The sequence below is a fragment of the Stegostoma tigrinum genome, chromosome 25 (genome assembly GCF_030684315.1).
Source record: "Stegostoma tigrinum isolate sSteTig4 chromosome 25, sSteTig4.hap1, whole genome shotgun sequence".
Classification (NCBI taxonomy): domain Eukaryota; kingdom Metazoa; phylum Chordata; class Chondrichthyes; order Orectolobiformes; family Stegostomatidae; genus Stegostoma; species Stegostoma tigrinum.
In genome coordinates, this window is record NC_081378.1 from 16293888 (window position 1) to 16317183 (window position 23296).

Sequence of the window (23296 nt, forward strand, 5' to 3'; positions counted from 1 at the left end):
TCATTGTCAAATTACTCAACCTTCAAAAAGTAGAAAAATGAACAGGTCAATTTTTTGAAGCATAAATTTCTTATTCTGCATTTTGAACACCGTCAGTAATTCTTGAAAGCTATAAGCCAACATCACTAAAAATGTGGATTGGTTTAATATTTGGCAAGTACTGAACATCTAAATTTTGCAGAACTAAAACCAATTTGTATATGCTTCTCACTTTCACCCGAGATCAATACAAAAATAACATTAATCTCAATGCAGTATAGAAAGAAACCCTGATAGGGAGCTGTCTCTAGAGAACCGCACCAAAATACTCAGTACACATGAACACTGATTGCATGCTTTTACATCTGCTTTGTATTTTGCAGAAGTGTGCTGAGCCTGTGTGGCTCTCTCGTCTTTATAGCTATATACCTTTGTAGTGTGGCAAATGCAGTTGAGGGACACAATAGCATAACCTTACTGGAAAGGTCACAACACAACTGGAATAAAATTGCTGAGCTGGTCTGGGACATAGTATGCAATCGTGGAAAAAATTATGCGGCATTGAGGTACATGAGCACTAACAATCTGTTGCAAAGAAACCAAGGAAAATAAGAGCATTACAGTAATTTCAAGACCATCAAGATTTAACTGAGGTGTTAACTTTAAAGTGCACAGCTGCTATGTTATTGGCAAGATGGAGAAATGAAAAAGGTGGAAAACCAGAAACAATGCCTGCTTGGCGAAAATTTTAGCTTACCCACTCGGACTTCGCCAAAGACCAAAACTGCAGAAAATTCACAATCCAATTCAAAAGTAAAAAGGATAATTGTTATCAGAGATAATGGGAACTGCAGATGCTGGAGAATCCAAGATAACAAAGCATGGAGCTGGAGGAACACAGCAAGCCAAGCAACATCTTAGGAGCACAAAGGCTGACGTTTCGGGCCTAGACCCTTCATATCAGCCCGAAACGTCAGCTTTTGTGCTCCTAAGATGCTGCTTGGCCTGCTGTGTTCATCCAGCTCCACACTTTGTCATCTTAAAAAGGATACTTGATGGCTTGATTCCACAAACGCAAAGTTTTAACATTTCTGATTCCAGACATATTTCAGTAAGTTTAACTCGTTTTGCTAACAGAAAAAAAGTCCTGTGACACAGCAGGACCAACTTATTTAGAACATTTTCAATGACAAGAATGTCTTATCACAGGTAACAATATCATAGCCAAAAGGAAGGTTAACAGGCCCAAATCCAAACAATTCTAGAAAAATGCAAAGCATCTAAGTGGAACAAGACGTAGTTAACTTCACTGCTGGCTCCACAAGTTCACTTTTCCTTTTTTCCAATTACCTATTCAATGCTTCCAGTATTTCCACTATCTTTAACAGAACTCAAATTTGCACTATATTGAGCTTCTTTACACAACCTTCTCTCCTCCAGATACCTTGCTATAGATGGTCTAGAGACGGTCTTGGTGGCTATTGCCTATGGCTGCTCATTGACAGCAAGGCATCACAGCCAATTCTATTCTCAACAAGCGCACAGCTTGAGTAGTCAGGAGCAGTATTTTTAGTCAATATTTCCCATTCCATTCCAAGGTCAGAAGACCAATAGAAAAATCCATTGCCACCTGGCTGCAATGGTGCTTTCTAGTCTGCATATGTTAGGTACTTGCTGTATAAACGTTAAGTTGTAATGGGAACCCTTCAAGTCCCGAATGCTGGATAAGATCAGTCATCTAAACACAAACACAAAGCAAGTTGTTATGCAAGTACTCACCTATGGAAGGAGATTTGAATGGGTATTTGTCTGGTAGGTCCACTCTAACTTTCCACACACCACCTTCATAGGGAGCTACACAAACAAGAAAACAAGCATAAGTGACAAGCAAGTTGATACAAAGACTATAAAAACTAATTCCCTAAAAATACACAGAAATAACAGTTTAATTATGGTACATGGTATCCAGAGATGGTGGATCAGTGGTAATGATACTGAACCAGTAACTCTGCCAGACGAGCACTGCAGCAGATAAAAGAACCAAGAGGGAAATTTTCACTTCACCTCATACTCACCAATCTGTCCATCACAGATACATCTGCCCATTACAGCACTGGGAGGGACCATATGGAGTTCAAGTTCCATCCTCATACATCCACAATAAATATAACACACCCAAAATACATGTACCAGCTCAGAGGTGAACATTATACATTGACAGCTATCAGCATCAGCTGAAGAACCTTCAACCATAATCTTAACTTCTCAGGGCACACATATGCTTCACGATACCAAACTAGGAGATCATCCTTGCTGCAATGGAGGATGCAGGAAAGCAAACCAACAGGAACCCTGAAATGTATATCAGATAATGGGAACTGCAGATGCTGGAGAATCCAAGATAACAAAGTGTGGAGCTGCACGAACACAGCAGGCCAAGCAGCATCTCAGGAGCACAAAAGCTGACGTTTCGGGCCTAGACCCGTCATCCGAGAGGGGTATGGGGAGAGGGTTCTGGAATAAATTTGGGGGGGGGGGGGGGGGGCGGCGCGGTGAGGAGAGGAGGTGGGCCGAAGATGGAGAGAAAAGATGATAGGTGGAGAGGAGTCTATAGGTGGGGAGGTAGGGAGGGGATAGGTCAGTCCAGGGAAGACGGACAGGTCAAGGAGGTGGGATGAGGTTAGTAGGTAGGAAATGGAGGTGCGGCTTGGGGTGGGAGGAAGGGATGGGTGAGAGGAAGAACAGGTCAGGGAGGCAGAGACAGGCTGGGCTGGTTTTGGGATGCAGTTGGGGGAGGGGATGAGCAGGGCTGGTCGTGGGATGCGGTGGGGGAAGGGGAGATTTTGAAACTGGTGAAGTCCACATTGATGCCATTGGGCTGCAGGGTTCCCAAGCAGAATATGAGTTGCTGTTCCTGCAACCTTTGGGTGGCATCCTTGTGGCACTGCAGGAGGCCCATGACGGACAGGTCATCTGAAGAACGGGAGGGGGAGTTAAAATGGTTCGCGACTGGGAGGTGCAGTTGTTTATTGCGAACCGAGCGGAGGTGTTCTGCAAAGCGGTCCCCAAGCCTCTGCTTGGTTTCCCCAATGTAGAGGTAGCCACACCAGGTACAATGGATACAGTACACCACATTTGCGCATGTGCAGGTGAACCTCTGCTTAATATGGAAGGTCATCTTGGGGCCTGGGATGGGGTGAGGGAGGTGGTGTGGGGAGCAAGTGTAGCATTTCCTGCAGTTGCAGGGGAAGGTGCCAGGTGTAGTGGGGTTGGAGGGGAGGGTGGAGCGAACAAGGGAGTCACAGAGAGTGGTCTCTCCAGAAGGCAGACAAGGGTGGGGATGGAAAAAGGTCTTGGGTGGTGGGGTCAGATTGTAGATGGCTGATGCGTTGTATCCGGAGGTTGGTGGGGTGGTGTGAGAGAACGAGGGGGATCCTCTTTGGGTGGTTGTGGCGGGGGCGGAGTGTGAGGGATGTGTTGCAGGAAATGCGGGAGACGCGGTCAAGGGCGTTCTCGACCACTGTGGGGGGGAAGTTGTGGTCCTTGAAGAACGCAGACATCTGGGACGTGCGGGAGTAGAATGCCTCATCGTGGGAGCAGATGCGGCAGAGGCGGAGGAATTGGGAATAGGGGATGGAATTTTTGCAGGAGGCTGGGGGGGAGGAGGTGTATTCTAGGTAGCTGTGGGAGTTGGTGGGCTTGAAATGGACAGTTACAAGCCGGTTGCCTGAGATGGAGACTGAGGTGTCCAGGAAGGTGAGGGATGTGTTGGAGATGACCCAGGTGAACTTGAGGTTGGGATGGATGGTGTTGGTGAAGTGGATGAACTGTTCGAGCTCCTCTGGGGACGAAGAGGCGGCGCCGATACAGTCATCAACGTAACGGAGGAGAGGTGGGGTTTGGAGCCTGTGTAGGTGCGGAAGAGGGACTGTTCCACGTAACTTACAACGAGGCAGGCATAGCTGGGGCCCATGCGGGTGCCCATGGCCACCCCCTTAGTCTGTAGGAAGTGGGAGGAATCAAAAGAGAAGTTGTTGAGGGTGAGGACGAGTTCAGCTAGGCGGATGAGGGTGTCGGTGGAGGGGGACTGGTCGAGCCTGCGGGTCAGGAAGGAGGGGGGCCTTGGAGGCCATCTGCATGAGGAATACAGGTGTATAGGGACTGGACGTCCATGGTGAAAATGAGGTCTTGGGGGTCAGGGAATTGGAACCAGCCCAGCCTGTCTGCCTCCCTAACCTGTTCTTCCTCTCACCCATCCCTTCCTCCCATCTCAAGCCAAACCTCCATTTCCTACCTACTGACCTCATCCCACCTCCTTGACCTGTCCGTCTTCCCTGGACTGACCTATCCCCTCCCTACCTCCCCACCTATACTCTCCTCTCCCCCCCTCTCCCTATTTATTCCAGAACCCTCAGCCCATCCCCCTCTCTGATGAAGGGTCTAGGCCCGAAACGTCAGCTTGTGCTCCTGAGATGCTGTGTGGCCTGCTGTGTTCATCCAGCTCCACACTTTGTTATCTTGGAACCCTGCAATGAGTTTCCAACCTGGTGAGCCTACAACAGGACAACATGCTTGCCAAGCAGAACATAACACGCATGTGCATAGTTAACCAATTCCATAACCAATCACCCTGCTACAGCCAGTCATGAACAGGAGGGGGACAATTAAATAACAGGATGTGAAGAGTCCACAAATATCCCCAAAATCAATAGTACTCAATCATCCAATCACTGCAAACGCTCAGTTTAGGCATTTCCAATCATCCTTGGGCCCAAGTTGCTAAGTAGAGGACCCACCTCAGTCTTCTGGAGCCACCAGCATAATAGATGCCAATCTGCATTCAATTCAATTCATTCGACATGACATGAAGTGCCGAGGGTACTAAATATAACAAAAGCCAAGTTTTGACATCCTGGCAATAGCACCTACAAGTTTTGCTCCACATTTAGTCACACCTCAGCCAGGCTGTTGCAGCACAGCCTATTCACAATAGGGAAAATTGTCAAGGCATGTTCATAACATCAGGATAACAAATTCTACTTGTCACCACCCAAACTACTCATTTAGTCACAGTAGAACCACAACAACCTGATCACCAATGCTCATTTTGAGCTGCCCGACCAGGAACACCCAGCTCTTGGCTTTGTTACAGCCTTGGTCCTAACATAGACTCAACTCTCAGCACCTTGGGCAAGTCTTGCTCTGATTTTCTGAAGTCAGCGCTCACCAGCAGTCTATTCTGTTCCAACAGAAACATGCTCTATTTGAAGAAACTTGAGCTTGACTTTCCCGATCAAACTGGCTTCACCACACCCAAATCAATTAAACCCAAACTGCAGACGTCAAACGGTTATTCCCAAAATGGTAGACTGCTTTCTGAACTGGTGGCTCTTGAATGTCCTTGACACATTTTTGACCTCTCCACCACCATGCTTACACTTAAATGATAACTCTGGTTTCTTTGCAGAATTTAACTGTCAGCAGCTGGCCACCAGACACCAGCTTTTCTTTTAAAATGCTCAAAGTGGAAACTTCCATTTGTAAGATTTTTTTAGCAAAAATTAAAATAGTTGAATTCCACAACCGTTTATAGTCTTTGCTGCTTTGAACAAAATATGTAGTCTTGTCACAATCAACATGTGGTTTTCTAAGTGCAACCACACATCATCTAGGAAAAGAATAGTGTAGCAGGTACTACATTTTGGTGGTTCAATATTTTCACATCTCAAAATGTGCTAACCTCAATCTGCCACATCTATGTAGGTAAGAGAGAAAACGAAAACAAAGTCTCAAGAAACCATGAATCCACTGAGCCAATCTGAATCAACCAGTTTGTTTCTCAGTTCTTCCTTCCTCTTTTTGGATAACACTTGTTCCTCAGATTTATACAGCCACGGAAATCTAAACACAATTATTTTCATAACATGAAAGGAGGCCATGTAGCCTGTGTTCTTGTTGACTCTGCAAGAGCAAATCACCTGGTCAAATTGCCAACTATTAGTTCCTGCAAACTTACTTTTTGTTATTTGATTTGTAATTATCCAATTCTCCAACTGAATCTGCCTCCATGACTCTCAGACAGCACATTTTAAGTTTTACCAATTTGTACGTGAAGTTTTAATTTTGCTTTCTCTTAACAGTCATATTCAGTGTCCTCTGGTTTTTGATGCTTTCTTTCCTGTAGGAAAAATGACATTCCTATTTACTCTGTTCACATTCCTCACGGTTTTGAGGATTTATATTCATGTAAATTTTGGATGCTTTGTCAAGCTGAATGCAAATAACCATGATTCAATTTGATAATGATACTGGCACATGTTATGTTTTGGGATAAGGAGAAACCAACTGCAGCCGACTCAATCTTGCCCTAACACATTCCCGGCACGGATAACAACTCAGAGCAATAATTTGATACATTTTTTCTTTCATAACCCAAGGCACAAAACACAGCTGTGCAGAGAGTATGGTTCTGGGTAGGATCAGCAAAGTCATGTTGAACTGCATTTTTTTTTAGTGCATACAATACAGCAACTCAAGGCGTTTTCTCGCTCAATGGGACAAACCTGATCGACAGAACTCGAAGAAACTGCTTATGTAACTTCACTAAATGCATGAAACAATTTTAACATCAGTTTTCATGGTTCAAAAGCAATCTCATTATCTCACAATACAGTAGAGTTGCCAGGTGAGCCATCTGGCTCATATCCAGTCTTTTGCTACCTACTCTGAACTTGGAAATAGTTGATGCTAGTAATCTATACACTCTCCGATGTTGTCGTTCTTACAATTATCTAGATCAGATTCCTGAAAACTGGCATCCTTGACCTGGTTCTTGACATTTATGGGACTAAACACAGCTCCTTTTTACAGACCCACAAAACAGAAGCTGGTACAAATTCAAGGTTGGATCACTGACTCCTTTCGTTCATATCCTTCTTTCTAGCACTTCCACGTCAAATTTCAGCGCACTGGAGAGAACCAGCCCAAATTACTAATCATCAAAGTAACTATTTCTGGACAGCCAAAAAATAAGCCTGGGAAGAATAGCCAATTATCCTCCTTTATTCCTTCCTAAATTCAAATTAAAATGTGAAATTCTAAGAACAGGCAACACTGCCAAAATCAGCTAGCACATTACAATAAAGTCTGTCAGGTAAGGGAATATCTATACTGCATTTTATAGTGATACCATCTCTGCTGATGTAACATGGACAGACTGGCAAGTGTCTGAGAGATGTGATTCTCCGATAGCTGGACAGAGATACGAGAAAATGTCAGACATCAAATAGAAACCAAAAGAACTGCAGATGCAGTTAGATCCGAAACAAAAAAAATTCAGGTATTGCTGGAAAAGCTCAGCAGGTCTGGCAGCATCTGTGAATTAAAAAATAATCTGCATTACTGTTTTGGGTCCAGTGACCGTTCCTCAGAAATCAGCTGAGGAAGGGTCACTAGACCCAAAACTTAAACTGATATTTTCTTCACAAATGCTGCCAGACCTGCTGGGCTTTTCCAGTAACTCCAGTTTTGTTCAATATATTTCAGTACCACTTTGTACCTGAACACATTAAAAATGTTAACTACTGACCTCGCAAAGTAAAATAATCAGAAGCAAATCTCTAGAAAAGATTGTTCCCAAGCCCACAAAAAATAATTCTTTGCTCAAATGAGATCAGAATTAATCAGGAGCCCTTCAGCTCCTTGGTGTAATTAGCCACATTTGATGCATGACAATACAAAAAGTATTTGGTTAGCTTCATTCATTTGCAGGACAAACAAAGTATGGGTTGCTGGAAAGTTCAAAGTCGCTCTTCCAAAATGGATAATCAAATAGAAAAAGACACTTTAAACACCAACGCTGCAAGAATTGTTATATTAATTCATGGTATAAGCATGCTGTTTGGCAAATGTCTTGGAGATTCAAATGCTGTTGCAGTCATATGCACCGATTTTACAGACAGTTACAAATCTACATTAGAACAATTACAAGACTTGTGTACCTTGATAGTATATCACAATTCATGTTACTTGAACAGCTGTACATAATCCAGGGAAAACTTAGTCCAAAATGAAAATTAAGTTTTACAAACTGAGAGAATTGATGGGGTGCATTTGGAAACTGCCTTTATACGGAACATCAGAAAGATTGGAAACAAAGAACTGGATAAGCTTAGCAGGTCTGGCAGCATCTGTGGAGAGAAATTAGTTAATGTTTCAGGTCAAGGGAGCCTTCTTCAGTACTAACTGGAAAGGTTAACACTGAACTCTCACCACAGGTGCTGCCAGACATCGAGCTTATCCAGCAATTTCTGTTTTTCTTTCTGATTTACAGTATCTGCAATGCTTTCAGTAATTAACAAATTAAGGTTGTTTGAAGAAAACCAACATTGTAGAATGTACAAAATTAGAGTTCTCAACTTCTGCAGGGATTTTAAAAAATTGTTCCTATCAAGTAGTATTATTCTTCAACCAATTTTGGAGACTTCCAGATCTATTGAGACACCAACAAATAAAATGCATAATCTTCCTTTGCAGATTTCATTTCAGTCAATACATTCAAGAGTAACATATTACATGACAAGCATTTAGCCTGATTTTTAGTAACAATTTCTGGAAATTCGCATTTTGGGCCAGATTTAAATGGAATAAAATCAGAAAAGAGCAATGTACCTTGAAGTTGCTTTCCTTAATCTTCCAAAATTCTTGGATATTCATTTGTTTTATTTGCACTTCCTGTGTTATAACCTTGATTTTAACACTATTTTTTAGAAGCACGGTCTGTTTAGATTATTTGCCTCAATCAAGCATGCGCTGTAAATTCAGGCACTTTGCATCAAATAAGATTGAAGGCTAACCATAACATGTCTACTGCACCCAACTCTCAACATCTTAACTTTCCTGTGGATGCCAGACAGAAGGTGCTGCAGAGTCAACTAATGATGTAATTCAACTCCTTTGGAGAATGCCACATTTTAATGAGTTACAAACAACACAAGGACACACACTAGTGCCCCTTGTGCATATTTTGCCATTCAAGCAGAACAGCCATGATATGATTACTCCACAATCCTACCCTTCCAAATAATCTCAGATCGTTGATTGTCAAGAATCAAGCAACTTTTGCCTTAAGAACATAGTTCAGTTCTTTTTTCAGCAATTTTTCTTTCACCTGTGCTATTTTCACCCTTTTAACAATGTAGGATTTTAACAAATATCCTCTTTAAAAATCATCTAACAAAATAACAACAGATAAATCAAATGGTCAGTTATTATTCTATGTTAAGCACGAGGGACCCCTCCAGAATGGAGACAATCAAGTTGAGAGTTCAACTGTTAATGTGCACAACAGCTAAGGCTTAGAATGACCAATGCCCCCTCTCAACTTACAAGTGCATTGATATATTGTTAGGGCATAACAAAAAGGCTCTCCTGCATTTATAAAATTTTCATCTTCTGTTTTTCAGCTAATTTCCTCCCACGGTATTGCCCTTTCAGGGACTCTTCAATGGATGTCAGTCACTCTGGCACCACAGCTACGTGAGGGTTTCTGATGCCCAAGCCTGCACAATTATTTGACTGCACGAATGTTCACAGCTGAGCCAGTTGCTGTTGTCTCCTGTCATGCACGTTATGTAAGCGTTAACAAACAGGCAGGAAACATAAGCCAATATTTTGGCCAATTTTTCAACCCAATTCATGGATACAAAAGGTCAATTCTAGAACACAAAACAATCCAAGTGCGGGCACATGTAGCATGGATAAATGAGAATCTCAAACCCCTACAATCCATCTGCTAGTTTCACACTGCCTACGATACTTTGATTCACTGAATAATAAGAAGCTCTAACACAGCTATGTCAATTTATTGCTTTGTTGACTAAAGAGCCCAAGATAAAAATCATTGAAAGACAAAATAAATTTATCCCAAGATTAAAAACAAGGGATGTTTTATGAATGAAAATCAACCAGGACAAATGCAAGTAAATCAACTTTGGAGCCTATATTCTGACTTTTTAAAATGTGGACAGTTATAAACAACAGGGGGACGGTTTACTTAAAGAGCGAGAGTTGTGACAGCTTTTTCATTAATTGCATTAGTGGCAGCACAAAGAGATCCTTTTGTTTTGAACTTGGAAGCAAATTGGTCTAAAAGGCAGTTAGTGAAATTTGAAAGTTTGTAAAACCCATTTACTTCACTCACGTCAAAAAGAAACTAACAGGGGGATAATGAATCTCAAGATCAGTTTCAGGGCAGCCATAGAAAGGTTATACCATAATCAAGATGGGTCGAGTTTAGGAAGGTCCTTGGGTTTCCATTTATACAGATTTTTTTGCCCAGAGTTAGTTGCCATTTGGGCTCATTCATTGAAAGAAAAGGACAACAGTGGTTAGCACTGCTGCCTCTCAATATCAAGGACCCAGGTTCAACTCTGCCTTGGACAATATTGAGTGCAGTTTGTATGATCACCCTGTGTCTGCATGGGTTTCCACAAGGTGCTCTGGTTTCCTCCCTTAGTCCAAAGATGTGGTGGATCGGATGTTTAAAAAAAACTTCCCTGTAGTACCCAGGGACAAATAGGTGGATTACCATTGCAAGATTTTAGATTTAGGATAGGCAAGTGGGCCTGGATGGGATGCTCTTCAGAGGGTCATTGCAAACTCTTTGGACCAAATGGTTTCCAACTGCATTGTAGCAATTCTATGAGCTTCTGTGATTGACTGATGATAGACAAAACGGCCAACTTAAATGACAATGCAGACTTACAATTGTCAGCAGAGATGATGCCTCACCAAAGACAATGTAATGCAGGCTAAATCTCAATTCGAATTTTGAATCGGGTGAAATAATCTACCATATTCAGTCAGTCTTGTGGCAAAGAAAAGCAAAGCAGATAAACTTGGAAAGATAGAAAAAGTACAGTAACTAGAACAAGGAACTGAGACATCTTCAGAGACTAAATGAAAAATGTACCTCCCAAGATAGTAGTCCATGCAGAAGTTTTGGACTTCAGATTCTTCTCTTACATTAGTTTCTTTTTTAAAAAATCTGAATTAAATAGGTCTTACAATCTTTCAAATTTCACTGATTGCTTTTACACTAATTTAATAGAAGTGAAAACAACTCTAAAATTGAAGTAACTTTGAGAGTTTTTGAAGCAAATGAGAATTAAATCTGAGCACATAATCTCTTTATAACACACAACAATCATTTTATTCATTTACAAGTGAACTTGTGTAATTCAGTTCCTTAAATCAAGATAGTAAAAGGAACCTATTATGTTAATGATTCATAACAGGATGTAAAACCCAATATCTTGCAAAGCAGTATTACCTTTCTGACAGAGATAATGGGAACTGCAGATGCTGGAGAATCCAAGATAATAAAATGTGAGGCTGGATGAACACAGCAGGCCAAGCAGCATCTCAGGAGCACAAAAGCTGACGTTTCGGGCCTAGATCCTTCAGCAGAGAGGGGGATGGGGAGAGGGAACTGGAATAAATAGGGAGAGAGGGGGAGGCGGACCGAAGATGGAGAGAAAAGAAGATAGGTGGAGAGAGTATAGGTGGGGAGGGGATAGGTCAGTCCAGGGAAGGTGGACAGGTCAAGGAGGTGGGATGAGGTTAGTAGGTAGGTGGGGGTGCGGCTTGGGGTGGGAGGAAGGGATGGGTGAGAGCAAAAACAGGTTAGGGAGGCAGAGACAGGATGGGCTGGTTTTGGGATGCAGTGGGGGGAGGGGACGAACTGGGCTGGTTTAGGGATGCGGTCGGGGAAGGGGAGATTTTGAAACTGGTGAAGTCCACATTGATACCATTAGGCTGCAGGGTTCCCGTTCCTGCAACCTTCGGGTGGCATCATTGTGGCACTGCAGGAGGCCCATGATGGACATGTCATCTAAAGAATGGGACGGGGAGTGGAAATGGTTTGCGACTGGGAGGTGCAGTTGTTTGTTGCTAACTGAGCGGAGGTGTTCTGAAAAGCGGTCCCCAAGCCTCCGCTTGGTTTCCCCAATGTAGAGGAAGCCACACCGGGTACAGTGGATGCAGTATACCACATTGGCAGATGTGCAGGTGAACCTCTGCTTAATGTGGAATGTCATCTTGGGGCCTGGGATGGGGGTGAGGGAGGTGGTGTGGGGGCAAGTGTAGCATTTCCTGCTGTTGCAGGGGAAGGTGCCAGGTATGATGGGGTTGGAGGGCAGTGTGGAGTGAACAAGGGAGTCACGGAGAGAGTGGTCTCTCTGGAAAGCAGACAGGGGTGGGGATGGAAAAATGTCGTGGGTGGTGGGGTCGGATTGTAGATGGCGGAAGTGTCGGAGGATGATGCGTTGTATCCGGAGGTTGGTGGGGTGGTGTGCGAGAATGAGGGGGATCCTCTTGGGGCGGTTGTGGCGGGGGCGGGGTGTGAGGGATGTGTTGCGGGAAATATGGGAGACGCGGTCAAGGGCGTTCTCAAACACTATGGGGTAAGTTGCGGTCCTTGAAGAACTTGGACATCTGGGATGTGCAGGAGTGGAATGTCTTATCGTGGGAGCAGATGCGGCGGAGGCGGAGGAATTGGGAATAGGGGAATGGACTCACCCCTCCCACCCTCCTGCAAAAATTCCATCCCCTATTCCCAATACCTCCGCCTCCGCCGCATCTGCTCCCATGATAAGACATTCCACTCCCGCACATCCCAGACGTCCAAGTTCTTCAAGGACCTCAACTTCCCCCCCCCCCCCACAGTGATCGAGAACGCCCTTGACCGCGTCTCCCGCATTTCCCGCAACACATCCCTCACACCCCGCCCCCGCCACAACCGCCCAAAGAGGATCCCCTCGTTCTCGCACACCACCCCACCAACCTCTGGGTACAACGCATCATCCTCCGACACTTCCGCCATCTACAATCCGACCCCACCACCCAAGACATTTTTCCATCCCCACCCCTGTCTGCTTTCTGGAGAGACCACTCTCTCCATGACTCCCTTGTTCGCTCCACACTGCCCTCCAACCCCACCACACCTGGCACCTTCCCCTGCAACCGCAGGAAATGCTACACTTGCCCCCACACCTCCTCCCTCACCCCTATCCCAGGCCCCAAGATGACTTTCCACACTAAGCAGAGGTTCACCTGCACATCTGCCAATGTGGTATACTGCATCCACTGTACCCGGTGTGGCTTCCTCTACATTGGGGAAACCAAGCGGAGGCTTGGGGACCGCTTTGCAGAACACCTCCGCTCAGTTCGCAACAAACCTCCCAGTCACAAACCATTTCCACTCCCCCTCCCATTCTTTAGATGACATGTCCATCATGGGCCTCCTGCAGTGCCACAATGATGCCACCCGAAGGTTGCAGGAACAGCAACTCATATTCCGCCTGGGAACCCTGCAGCCTAATGGTATCAATGTGGACTTCACCAGTTTCAAAATCTCCCCTTCCCCCACCACATCCCTAAACCAGCCCAGCTCTTCCCCTCCACCCACTGCATCCCAAAACCAGTCCAACCTGTCTCTGCCTCCCTAACCTGTTCTTCCTCTCACCCATCCCTTCCCCGCACCCCAAGCCACACCCCCATCTACCTACTAACCTCATCCCACCTCCTTGACCTGCCCACCTTCCCTGGACTGACCTATCCCCTCCCTAACTCCCCACCTATACTCTCTCCATCTATCTTCTTTTCTCTCCATCTTCGGTCCGCCTCCCCCCCTCTCCCTATTTATTCCAGAACCCTCACCCCATCCCCCTCTCTGATGAAGGGTCTAGGCCCGAAACGTCAGCTTTTGTGCTCCTGAGATGCTGCTTGGCCTGCTGTGTTCCTCCAGCCTCACATTTTATTACTTTTCTGACAGCCAGCTTCTTGGTGATGTGTATAGTAAAACCATTACCACAGGATCATTTTCATACAATTTTGCAAACACCACCAAACCATAGGCAAGATCAGAAAGGGGTCCCTCTTATTTTCCATGCTACTTGTATGAAACAAACAGTAATAAAAAAAGTGTGCATTCTCCCATGATGAGCACTACAATTCTTCCTCATACTTTCCCTTAGAAGTCAACAACACAGACTGCATTGGTGTCAGATTCACTGACAGCCCTGTTACTTGTTTCAAAAAAGAATCAATTACACAAGTCCAGTGAGTGAATATCAATTGACACCACAGCCGAATCCCATCCACAGAATGGGAACATCTAGCATTGTCACAGAATTTAGCAGTCAGAAACAGTGACACTAGCAAACTGTGCCTCCGTCTAACTCAGCATCCTCAAAATCTATTGTAATTTCCTCACTATTGTATTGGCTAATGTTTGTTAACAGTGGAAACCAAGGACAAATGCAGGGATTTCCTGGTCTTAATGGCTGATCAAACAACATTTTGACATTTACCGTACAAACCAAGAGAAAGACTTGTCATACAATTAGCATGTATACATCATAGTTGACAGGATTAGGAAATTGGTAGGTAAACAAATCTTTCACTGTTAAAGGTTAAAGTTTTTCTGAAGCAATAAATGTACAAATTATATCAAAATTTGAGACAGGCCAAAGAGAGAATGTACCCTTACAAACCAGATAGTTAACAACCATAAATTAAGTCACAAAAGACAGGATGAGTCTCATTCAAATTCCTGCTCACCTTTGGTTAGCTGACCTCAACCAAAGCATCCGTGAGGTCAACAAGCTCCTTTGTTAGGGATGCCAAGATTCCCTATACAGGTCTGCATTTAAGAAAAAATATCAGTCCGTGACATCACCTGTATTGAACAAGCCGAGGTTCATACATTCAGAATGGTGACGAGGTAAGGAACTGAAAATTTCACAAAATTACTCAAACTGCACCCAGCATGGAGCCTTCAAGAGTCCAAAGACATGACAACAAAAAAGAGGCAACACACTGTGGAGCCAGAGGAACACAGCAGACCCCGGCAGCAGAGGAGCCAGAAAGTTGATGTTTCAGATCAGGACCCTTCTTTAGAAATGGGGAGGGGAGGGGAGCTCAGGATTAAATGGACAGGGGAAGGATGGGGCTGGGGAAGGTAGGTAAGACGGTGATAGGTGAGTGCAGGTAGGGAGTGATGGGGATTGGTCAGTATGAAGGGTGGGGCAGACAGGTGAGAAGGAAGATGGACAAAGAAAAAAAAAAGAGTGTTAGGGCTCCATTTAACATCTGAAAATCCAGCTTCTATCAGAAGGGGCACGAAGTAGAGCACTACAAAAATAAGTTTTGATTCAGGAGAAATATTGAAATTATCCACTCACTTCATGAGTACTGTGGTGTAAAATAAATCAATGCTCCATGGAATAAAAATACACATTAACTACAATACAAAACTCTTTCTTTCTTCCAGCATAATGTTGTTACAGCACTCAATTAGCCAGTTTGTCTACTTTGCTCCTCCTTTCATTTAAGATGCAAGGCACTGGCTTCTCAAAACATCATACAATTTTCTTTTGAAAACAAACCAGTAGACACCATTACATAACTGCAATAAACAGAGAAGTCATTAATGTACTTACTTCCTTGCGGTCCATAAAACTTGACTACAAATTCATTTAGTCCACCCAGGATGGTTACTTCATGTTTGCTTTCAATACTGAAAGTAGGGTCAAGGAAAATGGCAAAACCAAAACATATTTCAAAGAACTCACAGTAAATTGATTAAATTAACTAGCACTTTTAAGTTGATTACAATACCTGGGGTTCTGAGCAACACTGTCTAATCTGAATACTGCAAAACCACTGGCAACCTCAAGTGCAAAGAAAATATGTTCTTCGACATGAAAATTTTTTAGTTTTGTTCTGAATGATTTTGTTAAGCCAACATATCATACCCAAACAGCCTTCTTAAAAATCAAGCCGAGAATAAAGAATTAAACTGGGTAACCTCAAATTGACCTCAACATGAAGTGCAACATGTCCAGTCAACCATGCAAAGCCACCCTCAATAACATCTGGTGACTTCTGCCAAAGTAAGAAAGCTAACCAGCAAATTAAAATCAGCCAATAGGCAACTATGGGGATACTCAACACTCACCTTGAATTTGCTTTTTGTCAGTATTGAATGTAGGAGTTGGAAGGTTATGCTGCAGCTGTAAGGGACACTATTCCAAAAGTGGCCGAAGCACTGTGCATTTCTGGTCTCCCTGCTATAGGAATGATGTTGTGAAACTTGAAAGGGTTCAGAAAAGATTTACAATGATATTACCAGAGTTGGAGGATTTGAGCTACAGGTAGCCTGTCACAGATGCATTTGCCCATTACAATAACAATTGGAACGACCAATGCAGAGTTCTTCATGGAAATAAGTCCTGTCTTCAAACCGAGAATATTATCGTGTCCTGTGGCACTAGTACTTTGCTCAATGTTTTACCTATTAGGTCTGTTCCAGGGAATCCATTAACTATCCATCAGTAGAATTCTTTTCAAAAATCTAACCATATGGTCCAACTATCCCTCCCTCTACCAATAAACCAAGGGACTAATTCTGATCCAACAGGATAGGATAGCATGCCATGAACAGAACCATGCATGCCTAAAATTGAGGTGTCAATCTGGCAGAGTTAAAATACATCACTAACATGCATGGTGAATAATGAAAGCAGAATGCAATATACAAAATTAAACAGTCCCATAGTCAATGGATCAGATCAAAGTTCTGTAATCCTATTACATTCAGACATGAATGATGGACAATTTACAAACAACTAATCAGAGGAAATAGTTCTACAAACATCCCCTCCTTAATGATGCATCGGCCAGTACATCAGCGAAACAGACAAGACTGAAACATATGAAAAACATTTTCAACAGATGTGGCTTGTGGATGATCCATCTTGGCCTCCTCCATATGTCCTCAGGATCACAGATGCCAGTCTTCAGCCAATTAAAATCACCACAAAGCATATCAAGAAACAGGAAAAGCTATGCACCCTGACAACTGTCCAGCATTAGGTCTGAGAATCTGTGCGCAAAATTAAGACACCTCTAACTGAGCAGTTATACCACAGCTACCGTACTGGCACCTGCCCAACAATGTAGGAAAGAGGTCAGCACATGCCCTGCCCATAAAATGGATAAATCCAATTTGATTTAATTACTGCCCAATCAGTCTCTTTGCAAAATGATGGAATCTGTCCCTGTGCTATCAATTGGCATTTACTCAGTAATAATCCGTTCACTGATGCTCAATTTGGATTCTACCAAAGCCATTCAGCTCTTTATAACTTTGGTCCAAACATGGACAAGAGTTGAATTTCAGGAGCACGAGGAAACTTGCCCTTAATATCAAATTTACTATCTGATTGAATTTGAGGTCAAAGACCCCTAGCAAAATTGAAGTCAACAGAAATCAGGGTGAACTCGACTGATTGAAGTGTTACCTAGCACAAGTAATTCACCTCTTCCAACAACCACTTCTCCTGAACAGCACCCCTCCTCTTCCCCTTCCTTTATCTAAAGGCACAAATCAGGAGTGCAAGGGAATACTCTCCACTTACTTTATCCACAATATGCAAATATTCACACCACTGGTGCACAGTTGCAAGTGTATGCAACACATACAAGCTACAATACAGAAAGTTGCCAAGTTTCCTTTGACAGCACTTTTCAATCTCTCAACTTTTAACATCTAGAGGAAGAATGACAGTACACAAAAAGAGAACACTACTTGCAAGCGCCCCTTCAAGCCACACAACATGATGATTAGGAAGAGTATGATGTTCCTTCATTAAGGCTGGATCAAAAAACAGACTATTTTATCAGCACTACAGGTGCATCTATTACATGGACTGCAGCAGTTCAACAAGGCAGCTTACCACTTTCTCAACAGCAATTAGGGGCTGGCAACAAATCCTGGCCTTGCCAGAACAATAATACTGCATAACAAATTTTAAGAAACACAGGGCTACAGCCAAAAAGACAACATTCTTGCCAACTATATCTGCTCCCCCATTTAGCAATACCAAGTCTAATACGAGTATTCACACAGCCCTTTTACTAGCAAAGCAGCTCAAGTCATTTCACAAAAGCTGGAGACATCTCTGACTGGTGAGAAGCAGAGGTCTGAAGAAGTCATCTAGACTCTCTTGCTCTCTCTCCAAGGATGCTGTCTGACCTACTGATCTCCAGCATTTGTTTTCAGTATAGATTCCAGCTTTTGCAGTAATTACTCCTACATTGTGGAAAGTTATGCAACAGAAGAAAGGATGGAAAGAGAAAGGAAAGACAGGACAGAAACTGATCATAAAATGTGAGGCTGGATGAACACAGCAGGCCAAGCAGCATCTCAGGAGCACAAAAGCTGACGTTTCGGGCCTAGACCCTTCATCAGAGAGGGGGATGGGGGGAGGGAACTGGAATAAATAGGGAGAGAGGGGGAGGCGGACCGAAGATGGAGAGTAAAGAAGATAGGTGGAGAGGGTGTAGGTGGGGAGGTAGGGAGGGGATAGGTCAGTCCAGGGAAGACGGACAGGTCAAGGAGGTGGGATGAGGTTAGTAGGTAGCTGGGGGTGCGGCTTGGGGTGGGAGGAAGGGATGGGTGAGAGGAAGAACCGGTTAGGGAGGCAGAGACAGGTTGGACTGGTTTTGGGATGCAGTGGGTGGGGGGGGAAGAGCTGGGCTGGTTGTGTGGTGCAGTGGGGGGAGGGGATGAACTGGGCTGGTTTAGGGATGCAGTGGGGGAAGGGGAGATTTTGAAATTGGTGAAGTCCACATTGATACCATATGGCTGCAGGGTTCCCAGGCGGAATATGAGTTGCTGTTCCTGCAACCTTCGGGTGGCATCATTGTGGCAGTGCAGGAGGCCCATGATGGACATGTCATCAAGAGAATGGGAGGGGGAGTGGAAATGGTTTGCGACTGGGAGGTGCAGTTGTTTGTTGCGAACTGAGCGGAGGTGTTCTGCAAAGCGGTCCCCAAGCCTCCGCTTGGTTTCCCCAATGTAGAGAAAGCCGCACCGGGTACAGTGGATGCAATATACCACATTGGCAGATGTGCAGGTGAACCTCTGCTTAATGTGGAATGTCATCTTGGGGCCTGGGATGGGGGTGAGGGAGGAGGTGTGGGGACAAGTGTAGCATTTCCTGCGGTTGCAGGGGAAGGTGCCGGGTGTGGTGGGGTTGGAGGGCAGTGTGGAGCGAACAAGGGAGTCACGGAGAGAGTGGTCTCTCCGGAAAGCAGACAGGGGTGGGGATGGAAAAATGTCTTGGGTGGTGGGGTCGGATTGTAAATGGCGGAAGTGTCGGAGGATAATGCGTTGTATCCGGAGGTTGGTAGGGTGGTGTGTGAGAACGAGGGGGATCCTCTTGGGGCGGTTGTGGCGGGGGCGGGGTGTGAGGGATGTGTCGCGGGAAATGCGGGAGACGCGGTCAAGGGCGTTCTCAATCACCGTGGGGGGGAAGTTGCGGTCCTTAAAGAACTTGGACATCTGGGATGTGCGGGAGTGGAATGTCTTATCGTGGGAGCAGATGCGGCGGAGGCGGAGGAATTGGGAATAGGGGATGGAATTTCCTCCCCAGAGGAGCTCGAACAGTTCATCCACTTCACCAACACCTTCCACCCCAACCTTCAGTTCACCTGGGCCATCTCCAGCACATCCCTCACCTTCCTGGACCTCTCAGTCTCCATCTCAGGCAACCAGCTTGTAACTGATGTCCATTTCAAGCCCACCGACTCCCACAGCTACCTAGAATACACCTCCTCCCACCCACCCTCCTGCAAAAATTCCATCCCCTATTCCCAATTCCTCCGCCTCCGCCGCATCTGCTCCCACGATAAGACATTCCACTCCCGCACATCCCAGATGTCCAAGTTCTTTAAGGACCGCAACTTCCCCCCCACGGTGATTGAGAACGCCCTTGACCGCGTCTCCCGCATTTCCCGCGACACATCCCTCACACCCCGCCCCCGCCACAACCGCCCCAAGAGGATCCCCCTCGTTCTCACACACCACCCTACCAACCTCCGGATACAACGCATCATCCTCCGACACTTCCGCCATTTACAATCCGACCCCACCACCCAAGACATTTTTCCATCCCCACCCCGTCTGCTTTCCAGAGAGACCACTCTCTCCGTGACTCCCTTGTTCGCTCCACACTGCCCTCCAACCCCACCACACCCGGCACCTTCCCCTGCAACCGCAGGAAATGCTACACTTGTCCCCACACCTCCTCCCTCACCCCCATCCCAGGCCCCAAGATGACATTCCACATTAAGCAGAGGTTCACCTGCACATCTGCCAATGTGGTATACTGCATCCACTGTACCCGGTGCGGCTTTCTCTACATTGGGGAAACCAAGCGGAGGCTTGGGGACCGCTTTGCAGAACACCTCCGCTCAGTTCGCAACAAACAACTGCACCTCCCAGTCGCAAACCATTTCCACTCCCCCTCCCATTCTCTTGATGACATGTCCATCATGGGCCTCCTGCACTGCCACAATGATGCCACCCGAAGGTTGCAGGAACAGCAACTCATATTCCGCCTGGGAACCCTGCAGCCATATGGTATCAATGTGGACTTCACCAGTTTCAAAATCTCCCCTTCCCCCACTGCATCCCTAAACCAGCCCAGTTCATCCCCTCCCCCCACTGCACCACACAACCAGCCCAGCTCTTCCCCCCCACCCACTGCATCCCAAAACCAGTCCAACCTGTCTCTGCCTCCCTAACCGGTTCTTCCTCTCACCCATCCCTTCCTCCCACCCCAAGCCGCACCCCCAGCTACCTACTAACCTCATCCCACCTCCTTGACCTGTCCGTCTTCCCTGGACTGACCTATCCCCTCCCTACCTCCCCACCTACACCCTCTCCACCTATCTTCTTTACTCTCCATCTTCGGTCCGCCTCCCCCTCTCTCCCTATTTATTCCAGTTCCCTCCCCCCATCCCCCTCTCTGATGAAGGGTCTAGGCCCGAAACGTCAGCTTTTGTGCTCCTGAGATGCTGCTTGGCCTGCTGTGTTCATCCAGCCTCACATTTTATTATCTTGGAATCTCCAGCACCTGCAGTTCCCATTATCACAGAAACTGATCATGCAAGATTTGGAGTTTTCTATGTGTACTTAAAGTTTTTAATAAAGAAGACAGCTTCAAGAAAGGAAGAGAAACAGCCAGTTGAAAAGATTTGATGCGGTGTGATGACTGAAGGTTCTGCCAACAATACAGCTCATAGGGAAAGACAAAAAGGAAAATGCATCCTAGTTCCAACTCTGAAAAGGGGAAGTGTCTGTAGCATAGAACTGGAGAACACAGTCAGTGAGAAACAAGAGCATGTTGGGACTTTTAAAAGGTTTTTGGTTCCTCATCTCTGTGCTTTATTTTCAAAAAAAGTCAGCAGGGATAAGCATGGTCAGCAAGTTCAAAGTTAATCTGAACCGCTCACCCTTACATAGTTCCGCATTTGAGCTCAATGTCCAGACATGCTCTGAGATAGTATGGTACTGGCCCTCATAAGCCAATTTTTGAAACTGCCTCGGAGAGCATTTGCATTAGAATAATCAAATCTAGTGGCACAAAATAGTATGAACAAGGGTTTAAATGGCAGATTACCTGATTTGTCTTGCCTCAGCTTATGCTAGAATTGAAAATAGGTAATCTTACATGACAGCACAGCTGCGTGGTCAGATGCTGATCATGGGACCAAGGTTGCAAAAAGTTGGTCTGGCCTTGGAGAAGTGACAAGGCGGCATCGGGTTGGTGGAAGATAGCTCGTGTTCGGGTTGGAGATAGTAAAGACAAGGATGGAAACTTCAGTACTTATTGGAAAGTGAGTTTGGAGATAAGCTGGGACAAGGAAAAATTGGCAAAAAATGGACACGTTCATGAAAACTGGCAGGTAGGTTACAAAGGGGGACACCTAAAAGGAAGATAACAATGATGTTGTTCATAGTGTTCACGTGCAGTGACAGTAACCCGCCCAGCAACAACAGTAAGCCAAATGAGGTTGCCAATGAGGTAATTAGCAGTTATTTGAAGGCAATGGAAACTTACCAGTGACAGATGGTAAAATTTGAACTCAATAAATTGATCACTTAATTGACTTAAAAGTCATCTGATTCACTAACGTCCTTTAGAGAAGGAAAGCTGCAATCCTGACCTCCACTGGTCCACAAGCACCTTCAGATGCATAGCAACATAACTGCTCTCTGAAATTGCCTGCAAGCCACTCTGCTGTAAAAAATATACTTCAAATCCTTAAGCAAATAATCAAGTCAGAGACACCACCTGGAAACAACAGCAAGTAGCAGCACGATTAGCCACAGGCCCTCTATCTTTCCCGCAAGAGCTGTTGCACAGACATCATTTATAGGGTATGAGTCTGTTAAGTTAGACTATATCCCTGACACCAATCACAATCCTTGGGCATATCCTGGCCCACCAGAAGGAAAGATCCAACACAGCTGGCAGCACAGAGTAACGCAGTCAGAAGTGGTCGTCCTGTGAGGTCTCAATATTGACTCTGGACCTCAAGAAATCTTAGGACAGCTACTCAAACACAGGTTAAGAAATCTCATGCTGAATATGCCCAAGAACCTCCCCATAAATAATAAATCACTGCTGTGTTGAAAATCATTTGGAAGTATTAAGAGTGGCAAGGCAAGAAAATCTATGCTGGGTGGTGGACCTCAATGCCCATCACCAATAGTAGCTTGCGAGCACCACAGGCCAATTCCTACAAGACAGAACTGCTCTACTGTCAATGGTAGGTAGTGAGGGAACCAGCAAGATGGAAAAATTTACTTGACCACATCCTTGCCAATCTAACTGTCCCAGGTGCATCCATCCCTAACAGGGTGAATGAGGGCACACAGTCAGTTTGAGCTAATTTCTCCTGAGTCAGACAGAGGCAATGTGCACATGCCTGGTAATTTTGCTCAAAGTGGGCTTTCAGTGAAGTGGGAAAAGTTAAGGTTCATTGCAAGTAGGAATATATAGTGTTGGGGAGGGGGTGGCTTTTGAAGGGCAGGGAGGAAATGCTTTTTTCCCCTACCTGTTTTCAGTAAGAAATGGTAAGAAACTGCTATTAGGGAAGTCTTAAATCACTAAATTAGAAAAGCATGTTAAAATGTGGCTAAATTTGGATTTAACTGAAACACCAGGAATATGGAAAGCTCAGGACCGACAAAGTAGTACATAATCCAAACAAAATAAAGTAGAAGGGCAGTCAAGACAGGTTGTGCGCATACAGCTATCTGGAGTGGAATGTAGTCTGTAATAAGTGGAAAGTCACGGGTCCTACCAGTGGTCTAGATGACCATGTGCGGGAAGCGCTGCCACATGCAAAAACTTGAGCTCACGTTTCAGAGCTCAAGTAGTGGACAGAGTCACTATCA

General features: G+C 44.9%; 1 protein-coding gene across 1 annotated transcript in view; it reads right to left on the minus strand.

Annotated features, from left to right (window-relative positions):
• Positions 1-23296, minus strand: part of ube2h (ubiquitin-conjugating enzyme E2H (UBC8 homolog, yeast)) — a 106350-nt gene that overhangs the window by 40215 nt on the left and 42839 nt on the right. Inside the window, exons 2-3 of the mRNA XM_048553793.2 lie at positions 15483-15559; positions 1759-1833 (exon numbers count right to left, since the gene is read on the minus strand). Coding sequence (XP_048409750.1) covers positions 1759-1833; positions 15483-15559 — 152 coding nt within the window. The remainder of the gene's footprint in view (positions 1-1758; positions 1834-15482; positions 15560-23296) is intronic.